The sequence below is a fragment of the Haemaphysalis longicornis genome, unplaced genomic scaffold (assembly GCF_048455015.1).
Source record: "Haemaphysalis longicornis isolate Haplotype H1 unplaced genomic scaffold, Haemaphysalis longicornis Haplotype H1 scaffold_7, whole genome shotgun sequence".
NCBI classification, from domain to species: Eukaryota; Metazoa; Arthropoda; class Arachnida; order Ixodida; family Ixodidae; genus Haemaphysalis; species Haemaphysalis longicornis.
In genome coordinates, this window is record NW_027526422.1 from 149,710,673 (window position 1) to 149,728,547 (window position 17,875).

The 17,875-nt window shown below is 45.7% G+C and overlaps 1 protein-coding gene across 1 annotated transcript in view; it reads right to left on the reverse strand.

The window, feature by feature from the left end:
- LOC144147124 (meso-2,3-butanediol dehydrogenase-like) overlaps nt 1-17,875 on the reverse strand; it is a 33,283-nt gene that overhangs the window by 13,936 nt on the left and 1,472 nt on the right. The window contains exons 2-6 of the mRNA XM_077679197.1: nt 13,776-13,915; nt 10,743-10,835; nt 8,930-9,068; nt 4,416-4,456; nt 2,005-2,074 (exon numbers count right to left, since the gene is read on the reverse strand). Coding sequence (XP_077535323.1) covers nt 2,005-2,074; nt 4,416-4,456; nt 8,930-9,068; nt 10,743-10,835; nt 13,776-13,915 — 483 coding nt within the window. The remainder of the gene's footprint in view (nt 1-2,004; nt 2,075-4,415; nt 4,457-8,929; nt 9,069-10,742; nt 10,836-13,775; nt 13,916-17,875) is intronic.

Genomic DNA, 17,875 nt, shown 5'->3' on the forward strand with positions numbered 1-17,875 from the left:
CCTGTGCGTGATGATTGCAGTCCTCTGAGCTTGTCAATAAATGATTTGGACAAGGGCTTTAGCCTCATCTTGGCTGTCTTTGTTGCGATTATTATTTGCTTTTCATTGAACGCTGTCGCCCTGAAGAAGTTATCATGTTGGCTGATTTCAGGTATATATGCTCTGTTCAGCTCGCCGTTTTAGGTGTACGCACGCGCCCATCCTGTCTTCTTTTGGTCTATCTGTGGAATCCTACTTCATGTTGCCAACTAACGTGTTACATGTGCCTAGAAATTACCTTTCCTGAAATCTTGCTTTTTAGACTGCCAGTGTACATTGTTTGGGCGGTCGCCCCGATTTCAAACACGAACCTGCTACTGAAGAAGGGCTAATGAGTTCACGGGCAAACCTTTGGCCGCTTTTCCTTTCTCTGAATCTGATTTTATTATCTCTATTGAAATACTGAGAAGTATGACCCCTGTTCAAGTTGTAATCTTCAAGCAGTAAGGGAAAATGAATGCAAGAATTGTGTTTGTTAGGGGGAGCCCTCAACAAAGACCCCTAGAGCTCATAGCTCCATGAAAAATTACGCCCATCTTCCCGGGAGGGAACCCTGATGTGATGCGACGCATCGGGGGGGGGGTTCAATTGGCGTTTCCATTGGGTTGATTCTCTAAATCGCGTGACACGTGTTGTGAACGCGTATGATGCATTCCATCACATGCGGGTGTTCTCATACGCGGGAAGATGGGCGTAATTTTAGTTTTCATGCACATGCATACGCGACATGAGAGAGTTGCCATCAGCGTTTGGATTGACGCTGGTACTCGATTGTGTCAAACCACTCGCTGACGGGACTGTTGCTTCCATCGCACTACATCGGAAGAAGCAACGGAGTCGTCGTCGTCAAGCGAAGCACAAGCAATGTCAAGCGCAGTCAAGCGAACGCACTTGACTGATCCGGCGCAGCGCGCTCACCGCTCAGCACTTGAAGGAGAGGAGACGAACGAAGGAGAGTTGCGCATGCGCAGCGAGAGCAAATGCGAGAGAGAAGCGTCAGCGAAGCGCGCGGAGCTGTTATGATAATGAGACAGAGAGAGCGCGTTGCACACAGCTGTTGGCGAGAAGAACAGAGGAGAGTTTGCGCATGCGCAGGTGGTGTGCGGACGCCGCGACAACGACGCTGGAGGGACATACCCGAGAGCAAGAGATGCGTGGCATCTAAAAACGGCGCCTGCCTAGATACCTCGCTTCTTTTAAATGCGAATGCATTTCTTAGTCGAGCCATGTCAGGCGCCGTGCGGCGTCCACGCGCCCGCAGGTGTTATCTCTCCGCTCTCACCCCCTCTCCCATAGCAACAGCTGCGAGCGCGCGCGCTCCTTCTCTTTCCTAGCAACCGGAGCAGGTGGTGCGGGCGGATCAGCAGCGAGTGAGTGGAGAGGAGGAGCCCGCTCGGGCGTGTGAGGGCGCTCGCATCGCGGGAGCTCGCCGGAGCTCCCGCGTGTGTGTGAGAGTGTAGGCGAGGGTAGGCGCGGTGCTTCGGTGCTTCTCCTCTCGACGCTCGCCCCACTCTCCCGTTCGCTTGGTCGCAGTATATATAAATGGGATGTCTGCCGGCAACGGTACCTCGAGCAAGAAGTGTAATACAATCCAGTTCGAGCATTACACCTTCTCGCTGGAGGTGACGTCACTGTAGTGGCTTCAACGTCATCTTCAACCGGAGGAGAAGAAGAAGCGTAAGACAAGGCTGCGAAGCGAAGAGCGCGTGATGCCGAATGCAAGCGCTTGAAGCGAGCTGCCGACGCCGAACTCCGTGCTCGCGAAGCCGCTGCGAAACGCCAACGCCGAGCCGAAGACCCCGAAATACGTGTTCAAAATGGGCATTCGCATTTCATCACGATTCCTTTCGGGGAGGTGGGGTGAATTTTTTAGCAGATCTGGCCTGCGTTACAATATTCCAGATTGCGGTCGCGTCGCTTCAGTGAATCATGATGATGGTGCACATAAAATTCGGAAAGCCTCACCGAGAGCCGTGTGTCGTGTCAAGTGGTCCAAGGCTGCTTTACTAATGCTGTAAGCCGCCGCACCACACACCTGAAAAATAGGAGGGTATCATCACACAAAACTTTTTGAAGACTGGAAAAAGACTATTCTGCTGCCCTTTCTCTCCTTGCCTCGCTTGGTCATTCCCTCAAAGATTAGTTCCAATCCCACTTGTATTACACAACCAGCCGGAACCTGCACCACACTACTTTAAATGGGCAAACTTTCTGAGAGGCCACACCTGACTACATAATGCTTTGGCGTATGTATAATAAACCCGTTCCTGCTCAGATTAGAGGGGGGAAATAAAAGTTTTTTCTTGCTGGGTGGACACTTTGAGGATAACACATGGTAAGGGGCGATTGGCGAGCCAACTAGAGCAATGTGCTGCCCCAGTTAGGTTTGTTGTATGCTGGTATTTAAGTAGTCGGAAATATACAGAGACAGCTCCTTGCCGCCGTGATCACGGTAAATGCCGGCTGTGCTATGGGCATCTACCTTCAACTTAATCTTCAGATATTTCTTCTGCTACAATTACCCCGATGCGTTTTAATCCAGATGAACTGAAAACGGTTGCGAGAAGGAGCTAATAGACGACACAGACTACACACGATGTGTAATATTACCTGGCAGGTGCTGAAAAAACGAATGCTGATTAAAACGCAGTTGTCATGTCTTTGTTGCTATTAGCTTTATACTCGCAACACCTCTGAGACGTCTGTTTCCACCATATTCTTACTCGTAAATAACATACAGCATCACGCGCCAATGCAAGGAGTCCTGCATCAATAATCAAGCCTATAAATGCTAGTTACATATCTGTGTGGCCCCAAGCTCCTTTTAGGCGAGGGCTGAAAATTCTAGCCCTAACACATGAGCACACATGGGAACTCAAAATTTGTTGTATGGGTGGTTGTATAGGTTCAAGGCAAGGTAAGGTAGCTTCATGTTCGCTTGCATAAACCGCGAATATAGAGAACGTGGAAACCTTGGTGTTCTACTAGCCTGCCGACGAGGGGTAGCTCCGTTAAAGCTTCATTAATCACTCAAAGGAACACTGAGACATGTGACTTATATTTTTTTCAGTCTGACTCGCAATAATACCGCCATGCGTTTTTGGAGATGGAAGTCACTGAACGATGTCGACGACATGTTTGTGCTGGTGGATGTGTCGACTGATGGGTCAACCACGTTCTTCAAAAACTCCCACTCCAGATAAGGACTTTGACAGCAACTTTCATGGCTGCTGTAGCGGTTAATCTTACTGTCATTTGTGCTAGACAATGTCATTCTTTGCAACGTCAGAATTTCCAGGATCGCGCTGCCATTTGTTGTTCTCTATTTCTATCAGTGCTAAATTTTTCTCGTTCAGCGATGAGATCGTCGAAATGCTTCTGTTCCCGCCGTCATTTAAGGTAGGAGTGAAGTCATCAATACATTCTTAATTTAAATGCAAAGCTAAATAAGAAATGGTAATTGCACACTTCCGCTACTTGTTCATTTCCTACTCACCTTGACGCCCTTCATTGGCTTCAAATCTACGTAATTTTGCTGCGCGTGGGTCACGAGCTTGACTTTTGGGGCCACAGGAAGTTTCCACTTGTGTGCCGTCGCTCCTTCCTTTTCGCGACACACAAATGTCCACCCTGGCGCACTACCCACAATATTGATGGACTGTGGGGTTGAACGCACTGAAGGTGCACCTTAGTTATAAGACGCACCTTAAGAATGGGGGATCGGGACTAGCTTTCACCACTTATGATGTTCAACAAAGTGCGCCGAAATCTAGACATACGGGTGTCGTCAAGTTTCACCACCATCAGAAAAGCGGCCACCGGTGCCGGGATAGAACCTACGACTACCCACGGCAGCTGTCAGAAGACCGATATATCGTTAGTGACGAAGCCTCAGGCAGGAACTTTCCAGTTGGTCTTGCCACACAACAATGGTTTGTGGAAGAAAATGCTGTTTGCTCTTTCAAATGAAGTGGCATTTTAGATAACCGATCCCAGCAGGAGAAGTAAACTTTACCAAAAAAAGCTGCGTCTTCAGTTGTGGCCATTTTTTTCTGATCCGATATATAGCGGTTAAGTAGTGCGCTACACACGACGTGTGTGAAGCCGTCATGTAAAAATTTCAGGTGCCTTGGCTAGGTGCCAGAAAGGACAAAAAGAATACGAATCGCTTAAGCAAGCCGACACCGTAGCTGAAATTTTTTTAGCTAGTAACTGCTTAAAGAGGCGGCCTGAAAGTTTGAATTGATCAGATGCAGCTGTTTCAAACATGTTCAAATAAGAAAATGCGTTGGTGAGTAGCTAATGGACGCACACAGCCCGTCTACATGCGCTTTTTTTATTGAGGACAGTTTTCGATGCCAAAAAGGGCTACTTACCACTGTAAGCGATGCGATGCTAGAAACATTCACGATGCATCCTAAAATAGATTCAGCCCGTAAATTAGACAGAAACGAACCATACATTCCAGCAAATATTCATTGAAACTGACTAATACCGGAAAGTCACCATTCTAATCACAAACAAACCCTCGTTCTCTATTATGCAGCAATCACTGTAATGTCGGTTGAGCTTTGAAAGCGCCACATTTCTTTTAGATGTTCGAGTGTTTGGTCATATATTTTCATGCGAGGGCGTTAAGAAAATAAATATTTGTCTTCGAAACACCAGTACCACAAATTTGATAACTTCCGCAGCCAAGTTTCAAGCCCTAAAATATTCATTCATGCTTGCTATGGTTCAGTCACAAGTTTTATCAATTTTTCCAAGTAGGGGCGCACCTTTTTAAACAATGATTTTATCAAGCCAATGACTTGCCTTCACAAAAAGGTCAATGAACAGTCGCCCCAAAATATATTCGGCATACAACAGCACCTTTTGGCGTGTGCCTGTGCTATTGTAAAGTTTTTTAGGGCACATTGAGTGCTACGCTTCCTGGAGTTGCCACATTTAAACGAGAAGGATATCGTGCGTCAGCGTGGTATAGGTGGGAATGTGGCTTACTACTTGCGGCCCTTACGCTCCGGTAATAGTAAGGTATTGCGGTGGCCATATTTGTTGCAATCTATATGGGTCTGTGAGGGAGTGCATAGATATGGGGCGGAAACAGCATCCAGTTGTGGTGTTCCTGTTCCCAGATTGCAGATTGCACAAAATCTACAAGCCGTGTGAATGTTTTTTCCGTCTCCGTGACTCAGAAGATGCCGCAAAATGTAGTACAAAACCGCTTCAAGGCTGATTGACTTGAATATTCGCTTCAGTATTAAAAAATTTAGTTCCCTTCCATTCTGTGAAAGGGATGACCTGCGGAGCTGCTCACCCTCCCCGGAGAGAACGAAACAAAACACGTTTGTTTGTAATTTACGACTGTGCATACTTCCTAGCCAATCACCTAAATGAAATTCTGAAAAAAACGAGCTTTATCCTACCGGACAAACGTAGAGCTGCCTCCTTCCCTCCCGCGTTGTACGAATCGTACTTGTTGTGTAACACGCCAATCTAATCTACTCTACCATTAAGGACACCGGAGCGGTCGCATTGGGCTGTTTGACCACCACGTTCAAACCGTACGCCAAGACAATCAACGCGTCATCAGTAAAGGCATGAAACCTTTAGCTTCGCGTGCCCTCCTCTCCCTCCTCCTCCGCTTGCAACACGTGCACGCATAAACCGCCAACCGGGCATGAGCGGGCGCTTAGTAAAAAAAGACACTGTCGAACATGTGACTCTGAAATCCCATTAAAGCTGGAAAAGTGATATTGACCCATGTGGGCGTTCCAAACGGGCCAGTTGCTGCTCATCCGGGAGGGGTTTGCAGCTATTGGAAACGCCAGAACTTGAGGCAGCAACGGCTTTCCGTTGTTTTCGCGCCCGTTCACGCTTCTGTTCGGGCTGACGCTTCCTCAGTTTCCGCTCTTCTTTCTCCAAGCGAACGAAAAGCATCTGTGTACCCTAGCCAGTTAACACCTCGAAGGCCTCGACATTTACCCTACCGAAAACACACGTGGTTGTCCCTTTGGCTGCCCAGCCACAAGCATCTTATTTATGCGATATACACCAACCCAAACCCCTTGATTGTGTAGGACAGCTGGCAGGGTGCACTGCGCAGTGACACTCCCACGTTTTAACCTCCCACCACTACAACGGGTATGCCATCGGTAGTGGCATTAAGCCCTGCTGAGCATGCATGCCCCCGCTCTGCACCCCCAAACCGTGCATGTCTAAACCGGCAACCTGGCATGGGCGCATAATTAGACGTCGAATACACCGGCGAAGGGAGAGAGAAAGACTTTATATGCGGCCAGACTAACATCATATTATACTTCAACCAGAAGAACTATGACCCGCTGGTCAACGAAGGCCCCCGACGCAACTATGTCACTCGGAATGGCTTCCAAGGCAAAGAATTGTGCGCTCACGCCGGCGTTACAATGGGGAAAGTTGCTTTCAACCACCAGGAACCCGCCGGTTGTGGGCGAGGTGGAATTCTCTGCGGCGATGGCTTTCGGGTGGTTTTACACCCATTCGTGCTGTTGGAGATTCTCCGCAATCACCTGATAACGGCGCTGCCGCGACTGTCAGCTGACTGCAGAACTTGTGAAAGAGGAATCGGTGGTGCTGCGGGGAATAACCGTTGTGATAACTGTTGTAAAAGGGGAGTCGGTGGTGGTCAGAATGAGCCTCCGATCAGCTCCGAGTAAATGGGCTTCACCGGAATGAAAACTGGAGAGGTGAGACATATACTGCTTCGCAGTAAAGCCTGAATTCTGTCGGCAAGACATTTAATTCACTGATTGTACGGTTTAATGCGTCGACGCAACGCAGGAGATGAGACGCGCAGTAGTGGAGGGCTCCGGATTAATTTTACCACCTGGGGATCTTTAACGTGTCGGCAAAACGTCCCAACTACTAAAGGATTCTGGCAACAAAGGTAAACACGTGGTAAACACCTAACTGGTAGAAACTCTAACACCTATTTTGGGGCACGCAGCATTGCCCACACAAAGTTGGACACACTATGACTAGACAGCCGATAAAGTAATTCCTATTACACATTCAGCTGCCGTGGGATGCAAGCGCTCACTGCAAACAACCAAAAGAAATATGTCTGTAGCCATTTTAAGCGGAGATAGGCGATCCTGCAGGAAAGAACGGTTCCGGCGTGTTCCTTAGTTGGCTAGTCTGCGCAGTTTCAGAACTTCTGCATACTTGTTTTAACGTTCGTTCCGGGACCTCATATGGAATAAGCAAAAATAGATAATTTCCCGGTAACCTTACTGCTCCTTCTCTGCCTCTATTGATGCTCACTGATCACCAAATTCGGAGAATAACTTCTTTCATTTTCCGCGTCAACTGTTTAAACACAGCGCTCACTTTCTTTTAAAAATGTGAATGAAGCAAAGGAAAAAAAGGCATTGTATGGCTCGTCCTCATTCAGAGATCCAGAGGATATTACAAAAAAAACAAGGTTGCAGCTCCAGATTAGTGAAGTGGCTAGAGCAGAAAAGTAGCAACAAAAAATTTTGGTATGGACAAACATTCATTTGAAGTGCGTCTAAAAAACTGTCATAGTTGAAGTCGGCTGCCTCAGGGATGTTTCAAAAAGAAGCAGTCGCGAAGTGTTCAGCAAGGCATCTTTGCACCTGGCAAAAGCAAGACAGCGTACAATATAAATACTGAAACCTATTTTCGGAAATTAGGCTTCCACGAGAAACAAGGGGCGAAAAGCTCGATTACCGACGACGTACGACGAAACCTCAGAGTAGATCCTATTCCAAAGAATGTACACCCGGAGTTCAACAAAGGCAGAAGAAGAGCGAGAGCCAAGGCGCTAACAGACATACACGCCAGCGACACCAAGGCCAGATACGTGGACGCGGCAGAATATGCCGGCCGCAACGGTTTCGCCGTCGCCGGGGTCGACACCGACTAAAACACCCGCACGGCAGCCAGCACGTTATGCAGTCAATCCGAAGAGGCCGAGGAGATAGCAATCGCTCTGGCCATCGCAGACCGGTATTGCCAGACCATGCTGAGCGACTCCAGACAGGCTGTAGGGAACTTTTCCAAGGGCAGAATCGCACCGACGGAGGTCCGCGTACTACAAGAAGTGAAAGGAAACAAGAAGGTACGCATTAAGTGGTTCCCGTCGCACGTGGGCGAGGCGTCGGAAAGAAACGCAAACCGCAACGAAACGGCACACGCTAAGGCGCGAGCACTATCCGACCGCGCCCACGGCGACCTTCCGCTATGGTTTAGTACACGACAGGATGACAAATCACAACGAGATAACCAATGCCTTCCGTCTGACCCGCAGACTTCTCCCGCCGCCCTGCACGGGGCTAAACAGGTCGCAGGCCGTTGTATTCGCCCAACTACAAACGGGCACGCTGCCGAGCCCGGCACTGCTCCACAGAATGTATCCTGAGTCACACCCGAACGACAAGTGCAAGACATGCCGCAGGGAGACGGCCACCTTTGCACACATGTTGTGGGATTGTATGAAGAATCCAGACGAAGCTAAATCTGGGCGCATGCCGCCGCGACTAGAGGCCGCGACGTTGAGCGACAACCAAGAAGAACAACTATGGGCCGTCCAGCAGGCCCTCGAGGCGCTGGCCAGGCAGGAACCCGGGGAGCCGGCAACGGCCAGTGGGGATCCGCGCCGCATACCCGCCATGAGGACGACGTAGGCCCAGTCTACGTCCGAAAGCGCGCACTGCAGGCATCGATAAAATTTTTCCAATCCAATCGAATTCAGAAACTGGGTCAAAACATACATAAAAATCGATGTAGTAAGTCTTATACAATAAACCCAAAACACATGTAGAGCACAACGGAAACACATTTTTTCAACGTCGTAATCTTTAGTAATAAAACGTGCATATCAAACCTTTGGTTTCTCGTAAATAAGGCAGCGTCTTCTGCGTCATGCACAGTGCTCCCTGAACGTTTGTAGCCCACACAGTGTTCAAGTCATCAAGCAGAGTAACGTCCGTTCGTCCTCCCGATCCAATTCCAGCGTTGTTAACCTAATTGAAAAGTTTGGTTCACCACGGACCAATGAGGAAGCAATTGGTCAGCTATGATAAGGGTACTTGAGCGCCTTCTGGAGGTTAAAGGGCAAACAACGAAAAGTGGAGAATGCATGAGCGCAAAGTGCTTGTCTGCAGGCGTCAATTTCACCTTCATGATACGACACTTTCGTGGGAGTAAACAGAACGTGCCATAAAGTGTAAAAAAACCTGTTTTTGAATAACTCTTTTTGCACATTTATAAAAACATGCAGCGCTAAACGGACGAGCAGAAAGAAAATACGATGGCGCCTATATCTGTAGCTCTTTGTTTTCCTCGTCGTAGTGGGTTCAGCGCCTCGAGTTTTTTTGCAAACATAAAGCATTATTGGTATTTCGGAGTGGTGCCTTCGAAGAAACGTTTTTTTAGACGATCTCAATACTAAGAAGGCTGTGAGATATTTCGGCACATGTGGTGGTCACTGAATGTTTAAACAAAAATGTAACAATGAATTCGTGTAACACTTTTGGTGTTGACGTCCATCTATAGACAAGACATTGGTGGGCAGAAACGCCTTTGGAATTATTAAATTACTGCGCACGAAACAAAAAATCAATAAAATTCAAGCTCATTTTTTGGTTGTTTCAAGACGGCAGGACCTACCAGGTAATCTCGACCGTAAGAAGCATAAAAAATTATTCGATGTCCTATTCATGTATTGTGTTATCAACGTTTAATGAAGCACTGGAGTTTATATCAGGGTATGGAAATATCTTCCACTCACCTACTCTCAGGAAATTTTCACAGTTTATTTGCAATATTCGTGGCAAATGTTCTCTTCCTGCAGCACAAGTTGCCGATCAGAGCTATTATTTTGGCTACGTGAGCCTGGAAAATGACCTCAACAAGGCTGTCCTTTTATATAAATTTATATTAACGGTCTCTTTATCAAACGTTTTTACTCAACCGACTAAACTTGCTTTAGCCACCAATCTTTCTTTTTGTTCCTTATTTTTTTAATCGAAGTAAATGAAGATTATCTGTAATTTGCTATTGCGACAATGTTCATGTTGAGGTTCTTCATCGGATTGGTGAGCATCTGGTTTTTGTGAGTAGCTTTGGTGTGAAACAAAACTAAAAGAGCCCTACCTCCTCCATTTGAGTGCGCATAAAACCAAAGAAACTCAAATCATGCAAAACATGGCAAAGCACGATTGCGAAAATGATGAACGTGCAATAAAATCGAAAACACCCACGTAAAAATACATGTGCGTTGGAAACATAGATCCCGGGTTGCTTTTTGGTCGGAAAGAGGATAAAGCCCAGCAACTCTTTCCGTCTCGGTTTAGTTATTCTAGAAGTTTTGTCATAGCAGAAGAATAGAGTGAATGTCATAATGGCTTTCTTCACAAGTTCAAAGCTGCAGTTTTGCTCGCCGAGGTACTTTCATTCGCAAATAATAATACTGCTACCACTCTTGCATTGCCTGTAGGTGTTAGACACGGGCACAGGAAGTTGCGTGGGAATAGAGATGTTCTTATTAAGCTTTTTTTAATAATTAGGTATCACTAAAACGTACTTGCGTCCTGGTATATAGCCAGGAACTTCGGCTTGAACGCTTTAAACAATGACCGTTCTAAATACTTTTCAGGGTCGAGGTACTGCTATTTGTAATGCACAAGTGCTCTTACCAAAATGTCAATTTTGCCGAAGTGTTCCAAGGTCTTCTCCACGACAACAGCCACATCGGATTCAAGAGACACATCTCCTGGAACCACGAGCACCTGCATGGCGTAAATATATGCATCTTACTGCTATGCAAGATTTAAAGGACCAACCTTTTGGGCGATCCTTTCGAACCTAGAAGCTTATTTTGGCCCTCTTGCACCATTCTCAAATCCTTAGCTTTTCTGTAACGCACTCTTATGTTGCGAAAATATATTCGCGTAGGATAAACAACGAGTACCTTAATAGCAATTATGTAATTAAAAACAAAATGTCAATTTTTAGGACGACCGGCTCAACTGCCCCTTTCTGTGGAAAAGCATCGTTGTTGCTTGCTTGATAATTATTCTTGTCATTTGTAGAGTAACAAAGTTGGCCGATCGTACTTACAACCGCCCACGTGCATTACGTTGTACAAAACCAGCTGTAGATGGTGAGACTTGCGCTCGGTAGGCGTCATACTGCAACCCTCTTTTTATTGCGTTTCTGTGAAAGTATACTTTGCACTGAAGAACGGCTATGTCATTGCCTGAATGATACATTTTCTTGTTTAACAAAGTTTTTCTGCTTTCTGTATTTTTCGTTTATAGTATTTTAAAGTTCCAATTATGGTTTGTGCTGACGAAACTCATGCAATAAACAGTATTTCCTTCACTCCTCGCGAATGCATCTTCTGTTTCTTGGACTGTCATTTTTACAAGAAAAGGGTTACTTAATTTATTTATGACCTAGATAATTTCATCTGCTTTAAAATGTACATGTGATGGCGACCTAAATGATACTTAGAATTTTCGTTTACTCTATGTTTATAAGAGTGCACCGCGTCTGTACAAGGCCAGAATCTCGAGGCATTGGCTGAGACCGCTCACCTCGTACGTTTGCCACACAAATTACTGAGATGAACCAACGTCCTACGCTTACTGCGTTCATAGGTAAAGGGCTTGAGATAAACGGGACAATACCACGACCCATCTTCATTCATCGCACATCCCTTTCAACGCCTGTTATCAGGGAGGCGTTCGTACAGATTCATACATATTCTCTTGGTTGCAAGCTCTTCTTCATCCAGCCATTGACAAGGCTTAAAGTACGCGGTGGCATCTACGAAAGTCAAGTTGGGAGACGAAAGCGATAACCTCGGCGCACATAAAACAGTCTCCACTTTGGCAATATATAACGCCTTTAAATCAGAAAAGCGCTCTTTTCTCTATACTGCTCCGATCTGACTGGCCCAATCTGGGTTAGGGTTGTGAAAAAAGAACGCTAGACGGATAGCAGCAATGCCTATAGGCACCGCTAGCGCGAACTTCCCGCTTATCGCAATTGTTCGTGACGGCCAGAATTACACCCATTATTTCCACCGTAGCATGAACTGGAGAGCTACACTGGAAAAAAAGACGAGGCATTGTACTTTCTATGCATTTTGTAGTCTTCTACTTTCTTTATCTTCCAAACTTCTTTATCTTCCAAAAATAAAAATCTGGCTAGGCTAATTGAATGTTAAAATGCTGGGAGTGCACGGTCCGGCTGTGTTTAAGGCACACGGCAAATGGTTGCTCAGTGCCAGGGTACACACGTTTTGAACTCTAGAATAACGATTCACCCCCCACCACAAAGCCCAGGATTTCAAAGTCCATTTTTTGTAGGGTGTACTTACATAGCATCATAGATTACTTTTTTTAATTTGAACGTGTTGCGAAATGATTGAACGTTGGACATTATTTTATATTTTAAATTTAGCGCTCGCAATGCGCTACCATTCTACAAGGTTGCCGCGTCTATATTAGAAAGCGCTGCATACGCGCATCTGAACGGAACGCGAGAAGAATTTCAATGCCACTCTCAGCTTTCGCTTTTGGGAATGAATATCTTTACATGTGAACATCCAGCACCAAAATGGTCGAGAGGCACTTCGAAACAGTATGATGGACTGCGAGTGAATCATTTGAATGAAAAAGTGCATGTATTAGCACCAGTCAGCGTCCTCGTCATGCAAAAGCATCCGATTTACCGCCTGCATCTTGAAGCTGAATGTTTCTTGAAGCTGAATGTAAGATTAGGCGTGTTGAAAATCCAATAAAGGATTTTCAACACGCCTAATCTCACCATCCAAAGTGTGCCTGAAAAAAAATTCTTCCAGAAGTAATTGTCAGTTTCTCGTTAAATACATGTACGATTGTGTGTCATCTAAAATATACATTTTTGAGCAGTCCCCGAGCACTGTGGTGTTAGGTACGCACAATCGAGCTGCTACGATGCCAGTCAGAGTCCTCCATCAGAAATGAATCCCAGACAGTAGTGTGAAAAGAAATGCGCTTCTCCAGACTTGGGGAATCTAAAACTACAGGAATGTATTCTTGTGCTCCTAGCTACACACGCGTGAATGTGGAGAAAGTGTTATGGCATACATTGCGCCATAGTTGCCTCGGCAGTGCCTCGAATGGCTTGGCCGCAGTGGCCGCACGCAACGCGATGGACCGCAACGTAATTTCCCTAGACTAGACGCTTCTCCTAGATTCCATTTACCACCTCCTCTACTTACATCGCCAGGGCACAGGTAAGCGCAGAACCGCATGCAAATAAACTCTTGAAATAAACAAAGAAATTTGTAGCTTCGTTTTCGCCCCCAACAGCCTTATCGACAATTCTGCGCAGCTGAATACGACAGTGTTAATCCCAGTCCCAATACGTTGAAACCAGAGCGAAATTAGGGACGCGCAACTGGTGAGAATGGGGTAGGAGCTGAGACTGAAAACACGAAACCAATATATCAATTTTCCAAGCTTGTAATTGATTTGCCAAACTTGCAAAAGCGATTTACTCATGCACCCTCAAAATAGCAATTCAGCCACTGATAGAGTTAACCCCAGCCACATGAAAAAGGGCGTGTAGCGGGAAACTTTGTTACACATGAAGCGCTGAATTTGTGGGTGATGTGCCGCAGTTTGGGCCGGTTTTCGCAGTTATCTTTGCACGCTGCGATATCCAGGATACTTTACCTTTTCGCGTGGTACTCCTTTGGCGCGGCAAGCCTCAGCCACCTTCTCCAGCTTCTCCACGTTTCTTGCCATGAGGGCAAGCCAGCTTCCAAGTGAGGCGAAGTGCAGTGCCGTGCTTTCACCGATGCCTGATGATGCGCCTACGTGGCAGCAAATTTTTAAAGTCGTGAAGGTTTCATTCGTTTTTTGACAATGCACTGGGAATGGTTGCTACAGGCTCTAGCACATCACATTACATTACAGTATACCTTTACCCCATTACTGTACGAGTAGAAATAAAATGCGTGGCCCCATATGCTACACCTCCGAAATGTAACATAGTTGCGGACACTGATCAAGTCAAATGCATTTTTTTGAGATTTCGCATGCCATACAGCATATTTGTTCCCAAACCGCCAAAAAATATTGTTCATCAGACACCTTGCAGGCCACAGTCCTCTCAAACTGAAAGCTTTATTTGGTGATATGGCCTGTTCTCTTTCGATATTTAAAACGCTGTCAAACAAATATATTGCGCAGTGGAAACACTCGACCGATGTTTCACTTATTCCAATCTCTTTATAACTGCTCTGTTACGGTACGATAAAATGTGACATTTCTCCTGGAAAGTTGTACGCCCGCTGCGGCTTAACCGTCTGTAAAGTAGTTTTTATGTGTGCCATCCCGCCCAGTTGCTCCCTGCTCGGTTCTGCATTGTCATGATCATCAACAGCCCACTAGGTCCACTGCAGGACGAAAGCCCCTCCCATCGACATCCAACCGCTCCTGTCCGGTGGCTCAAGTCTAGTCTTTACCTCCGCACTTACTTTTGTAGTCCCTCCATCGAGTAATTGGCCTTCATATTTTTTAAAACCAGTCTCTCCGTGTCCACTCTGTCACAACGGTAGTCCACCGATTGACATTTCGCCTAACCACATGGCCAGCTAAGTCCATTTCTTTTTCTTTGTTTAAACTATGATATCTTCCAGTGTACTTTGTTGTCTGATCCAGGAAGCTCGTTTTCTGCTTCTAAGTGATACTGCGATCATTATTCGTTCCATGGCTGCTTTAGCCGACCTAACCTTGCTTTCAAGTTGTTTAATAAGGCGTCAAGTTTCCGCTACATTTGTCATCCCTGGGAGGATGCATAGATTTGATGTTCTCCTTTTCAGTGATAGGAGTAACTTACTTTTCGCTGTTTGGGAATGTTTACCGAGTTCACCCCAGCTCATACCATTTCTGGCGCAGAATTTTTCTCATGATTGGGACCAGCACAGACGACCTGACCGAGGTAGTTGAAATCTCCTGCTTGCTCCATTGCGTAGTTACATATGGTGAACGCGCGCTTTCGGCGTTGTAATTATCATTATTTTAAAGTTATTTGTAGTTATCTTTAGTCCAACGGCCTTGCTATCATTATTTAGTTCCTCAAACATTTTTTTTGCGGGTGTTCTGCAGACTCGCTTAGAAAGTCTATATCTTCTGCCAACCTCCAATTGCTCAAGTATTCTCCGTCTATCCGTAATCCCGTGCTTTGCCGGTCAAGTTTGCTGAATACCCCCTCCAGATAAGCTGTGCGCGGTTTTGGCGAGATGGTATACCCCTGTCGTACTTCCTTCCGGATCTGGAATTGGTCACTTCGATGTGAAGGATTATACTGCCCGTGCATCCTTTATATGACTCGTCAAGGGGCCTTAGGTAGGTCTCCTCTATCCCCTACACTTTCAGCACTTCTGCGGTGCACGCTGAATCAAACGTGCTTTAAATTAAAATTTAAACCCCTTTACATGGAACTTATTTCTTTATTCATTCTTAAATACCCCTAAAGGCCCTCACTAGGCGGGCATTAAAAGGGGGGCAGGATACATTGAAAACAAACAAAGCGAAGAGTACTGACAGCACGTTAATAGGAAAACAAGTAAATACAATTGGCTTCGTGGCAAAAAAGAAAGCAAGAAAGAAGGAAAACAAACAAAACTTCGGAAGGGACTCTTAAACGAACATAATTTGTTTTTTGTTTAATCGTTAAGCTTTAAATTCCATGTGAAGGGGTTTATCATACCCTGCGGATTTTTCTATCAGTTTACTGACGACGTGAATGACATTCATTCTCGAGTATCCTTCAGTAAACCCAGCCTTTTCTCTGGATTGATGAGAATGGAGTGTGGTAATTCTTCGGTTAGCTATTACTTTTGCAAATAGATCGCAAACAAGCCAAAGACGCTGATGCCCTGTTGTTCTTTAGGTCTTCGATGTCACCCTTTTTGTGAATCAGGATAATGATTGCATTTTTGCCTCCCAGTCGCAAAAGACAATAAATAGTTTCTGCATGCAGAAGTAATTTCTCTTGTACAACAGGAATATCTGTCGAGAACAGGGATTTCTGTTGGAACATCACGATGGTCTGTTGTGCGACAGGAATCTCTGTTGTAGAACAACAGAATTTCTGTCGCGCGACAGAGATTTCTTTTTTTACAAACGACAGAATGTCCTACTCTCTTGCAAGATAATTTTGTCGTATTTTCTGTTGGGTTTTTGAATTGGGCTCATGTACACTCCTTCTTCTACTTTTATTATTTCGTCAATATTATGTGTAATTTTACCCTGCTCGTCCTTGACTGAGTACATTCTGTTTGTGCCTATAGTTTCCAGTGCTTCTTCGATCACTGCCATTTGTACCCACGAATGTCGTTCATTTTATTAATGCTAATCCCTTTAGACCGCTCAACTAAGTCAGTCGGACCCGCCGTATTCGATCGTTTTGCGTTCTTATGTTTCGTAATTAGTTACTTCATTTTATTAGTTAGGTTTCCAGTTTGTTTTGTACAGGATACATGACCCACAGCTGGTGCCACATATCGTAATTGTACCGCATCCTCGTCCTCCCCGGTTAAATACGCGAATTTATTGTGAAGGGTTCTTTTAAAATCCTGCATCCTGGCTCGGACTGACTCCGTGTCGGGTTTCTTATTTTTCAGAGGTCTCGTTCTTTCTTGAGATTCAGGCTTACTTTGCACCTAACCATCCTATGATCGCTACTTCTAATCTTGGTTATTACCCCCACGTCCTGCAGAAGTCAATTTTATTTTTGTTTTTTTGTTGTTGTGGTTTTACCGTTCGGACATTTCTATGTCTATTTCCTATTATTTCATTTGCAGCAGAATATGTTCATTATTCTCAGCTTGTTCCGCAAACCCCACCAATGTACCTCGTCAATGGTTGCGACTGCCTAATAGTGATATTCAAATGCGCAAAAAAAATTCGGAAATAAACAAGTATGTCAATGAGGAAATAGCAAACTCCAGTGTCACAATCACAAACAAATTTCTTATGCGCGGAGTTTTCGAGCTCGGCAGTTGCAGATGCCATGTTGCCAGACACACCGTCGGATTGGCGATCCGTTGTTCACATTGGTTTGGATTATATCGCTACAATGGGAATGAACCTTACTAGCAGACTGTCCAGCTTTAAGTGGTAGTGCAATAGCATTTTACCGCCACTCATCTTAACTTCGTACAGGCTGTAGTGAATGGCAGCTACAGCTGCAAATTAGACACTTCAGTCCGGGCGAATAATGACAGCTATAAAATTCATAGTGGTACAGAAGGGCTCGAAAGGAAGGGTGTCTCATCACAAACACCCACATCGGAATACGGTGTCACGCTACCATGACACCCGGCTCCCACCGCCGCGTTCTAGGCGGCGTGCACGCAGAACTCTGACTAAAAGTTCCAAAACGAACAACGGACTGCGCAGCTATCAATACAAGCTACGCATCCTAGTCACGTGCTACGTATACACACTAGGAATGGGTTACAAGAGTACGTCTCCAAGCATTGCATGTAAAGACCGTCGACCGGAGTGTGAGCACTTGACCCACCGCGGAGATCGGTGCCGGTTCAACTTGCCGTTATCCAACTTCGTCACTGCAATAGGTGTAAAACAGCGTACGACGCTGCATTGTTTGCGTTTTTAATTTCGTGTGAAGCGCCCGACATGAAAGACAGCTTCCGGGACATCCACAAGGTTACCGCAACATGCGACACTGCTCGCTTGTCTCGTTTTGATGAGGAAGTTAGGCAACTGTGCTGTAATCTGGTGCCAAACGCTCAAATAAAATC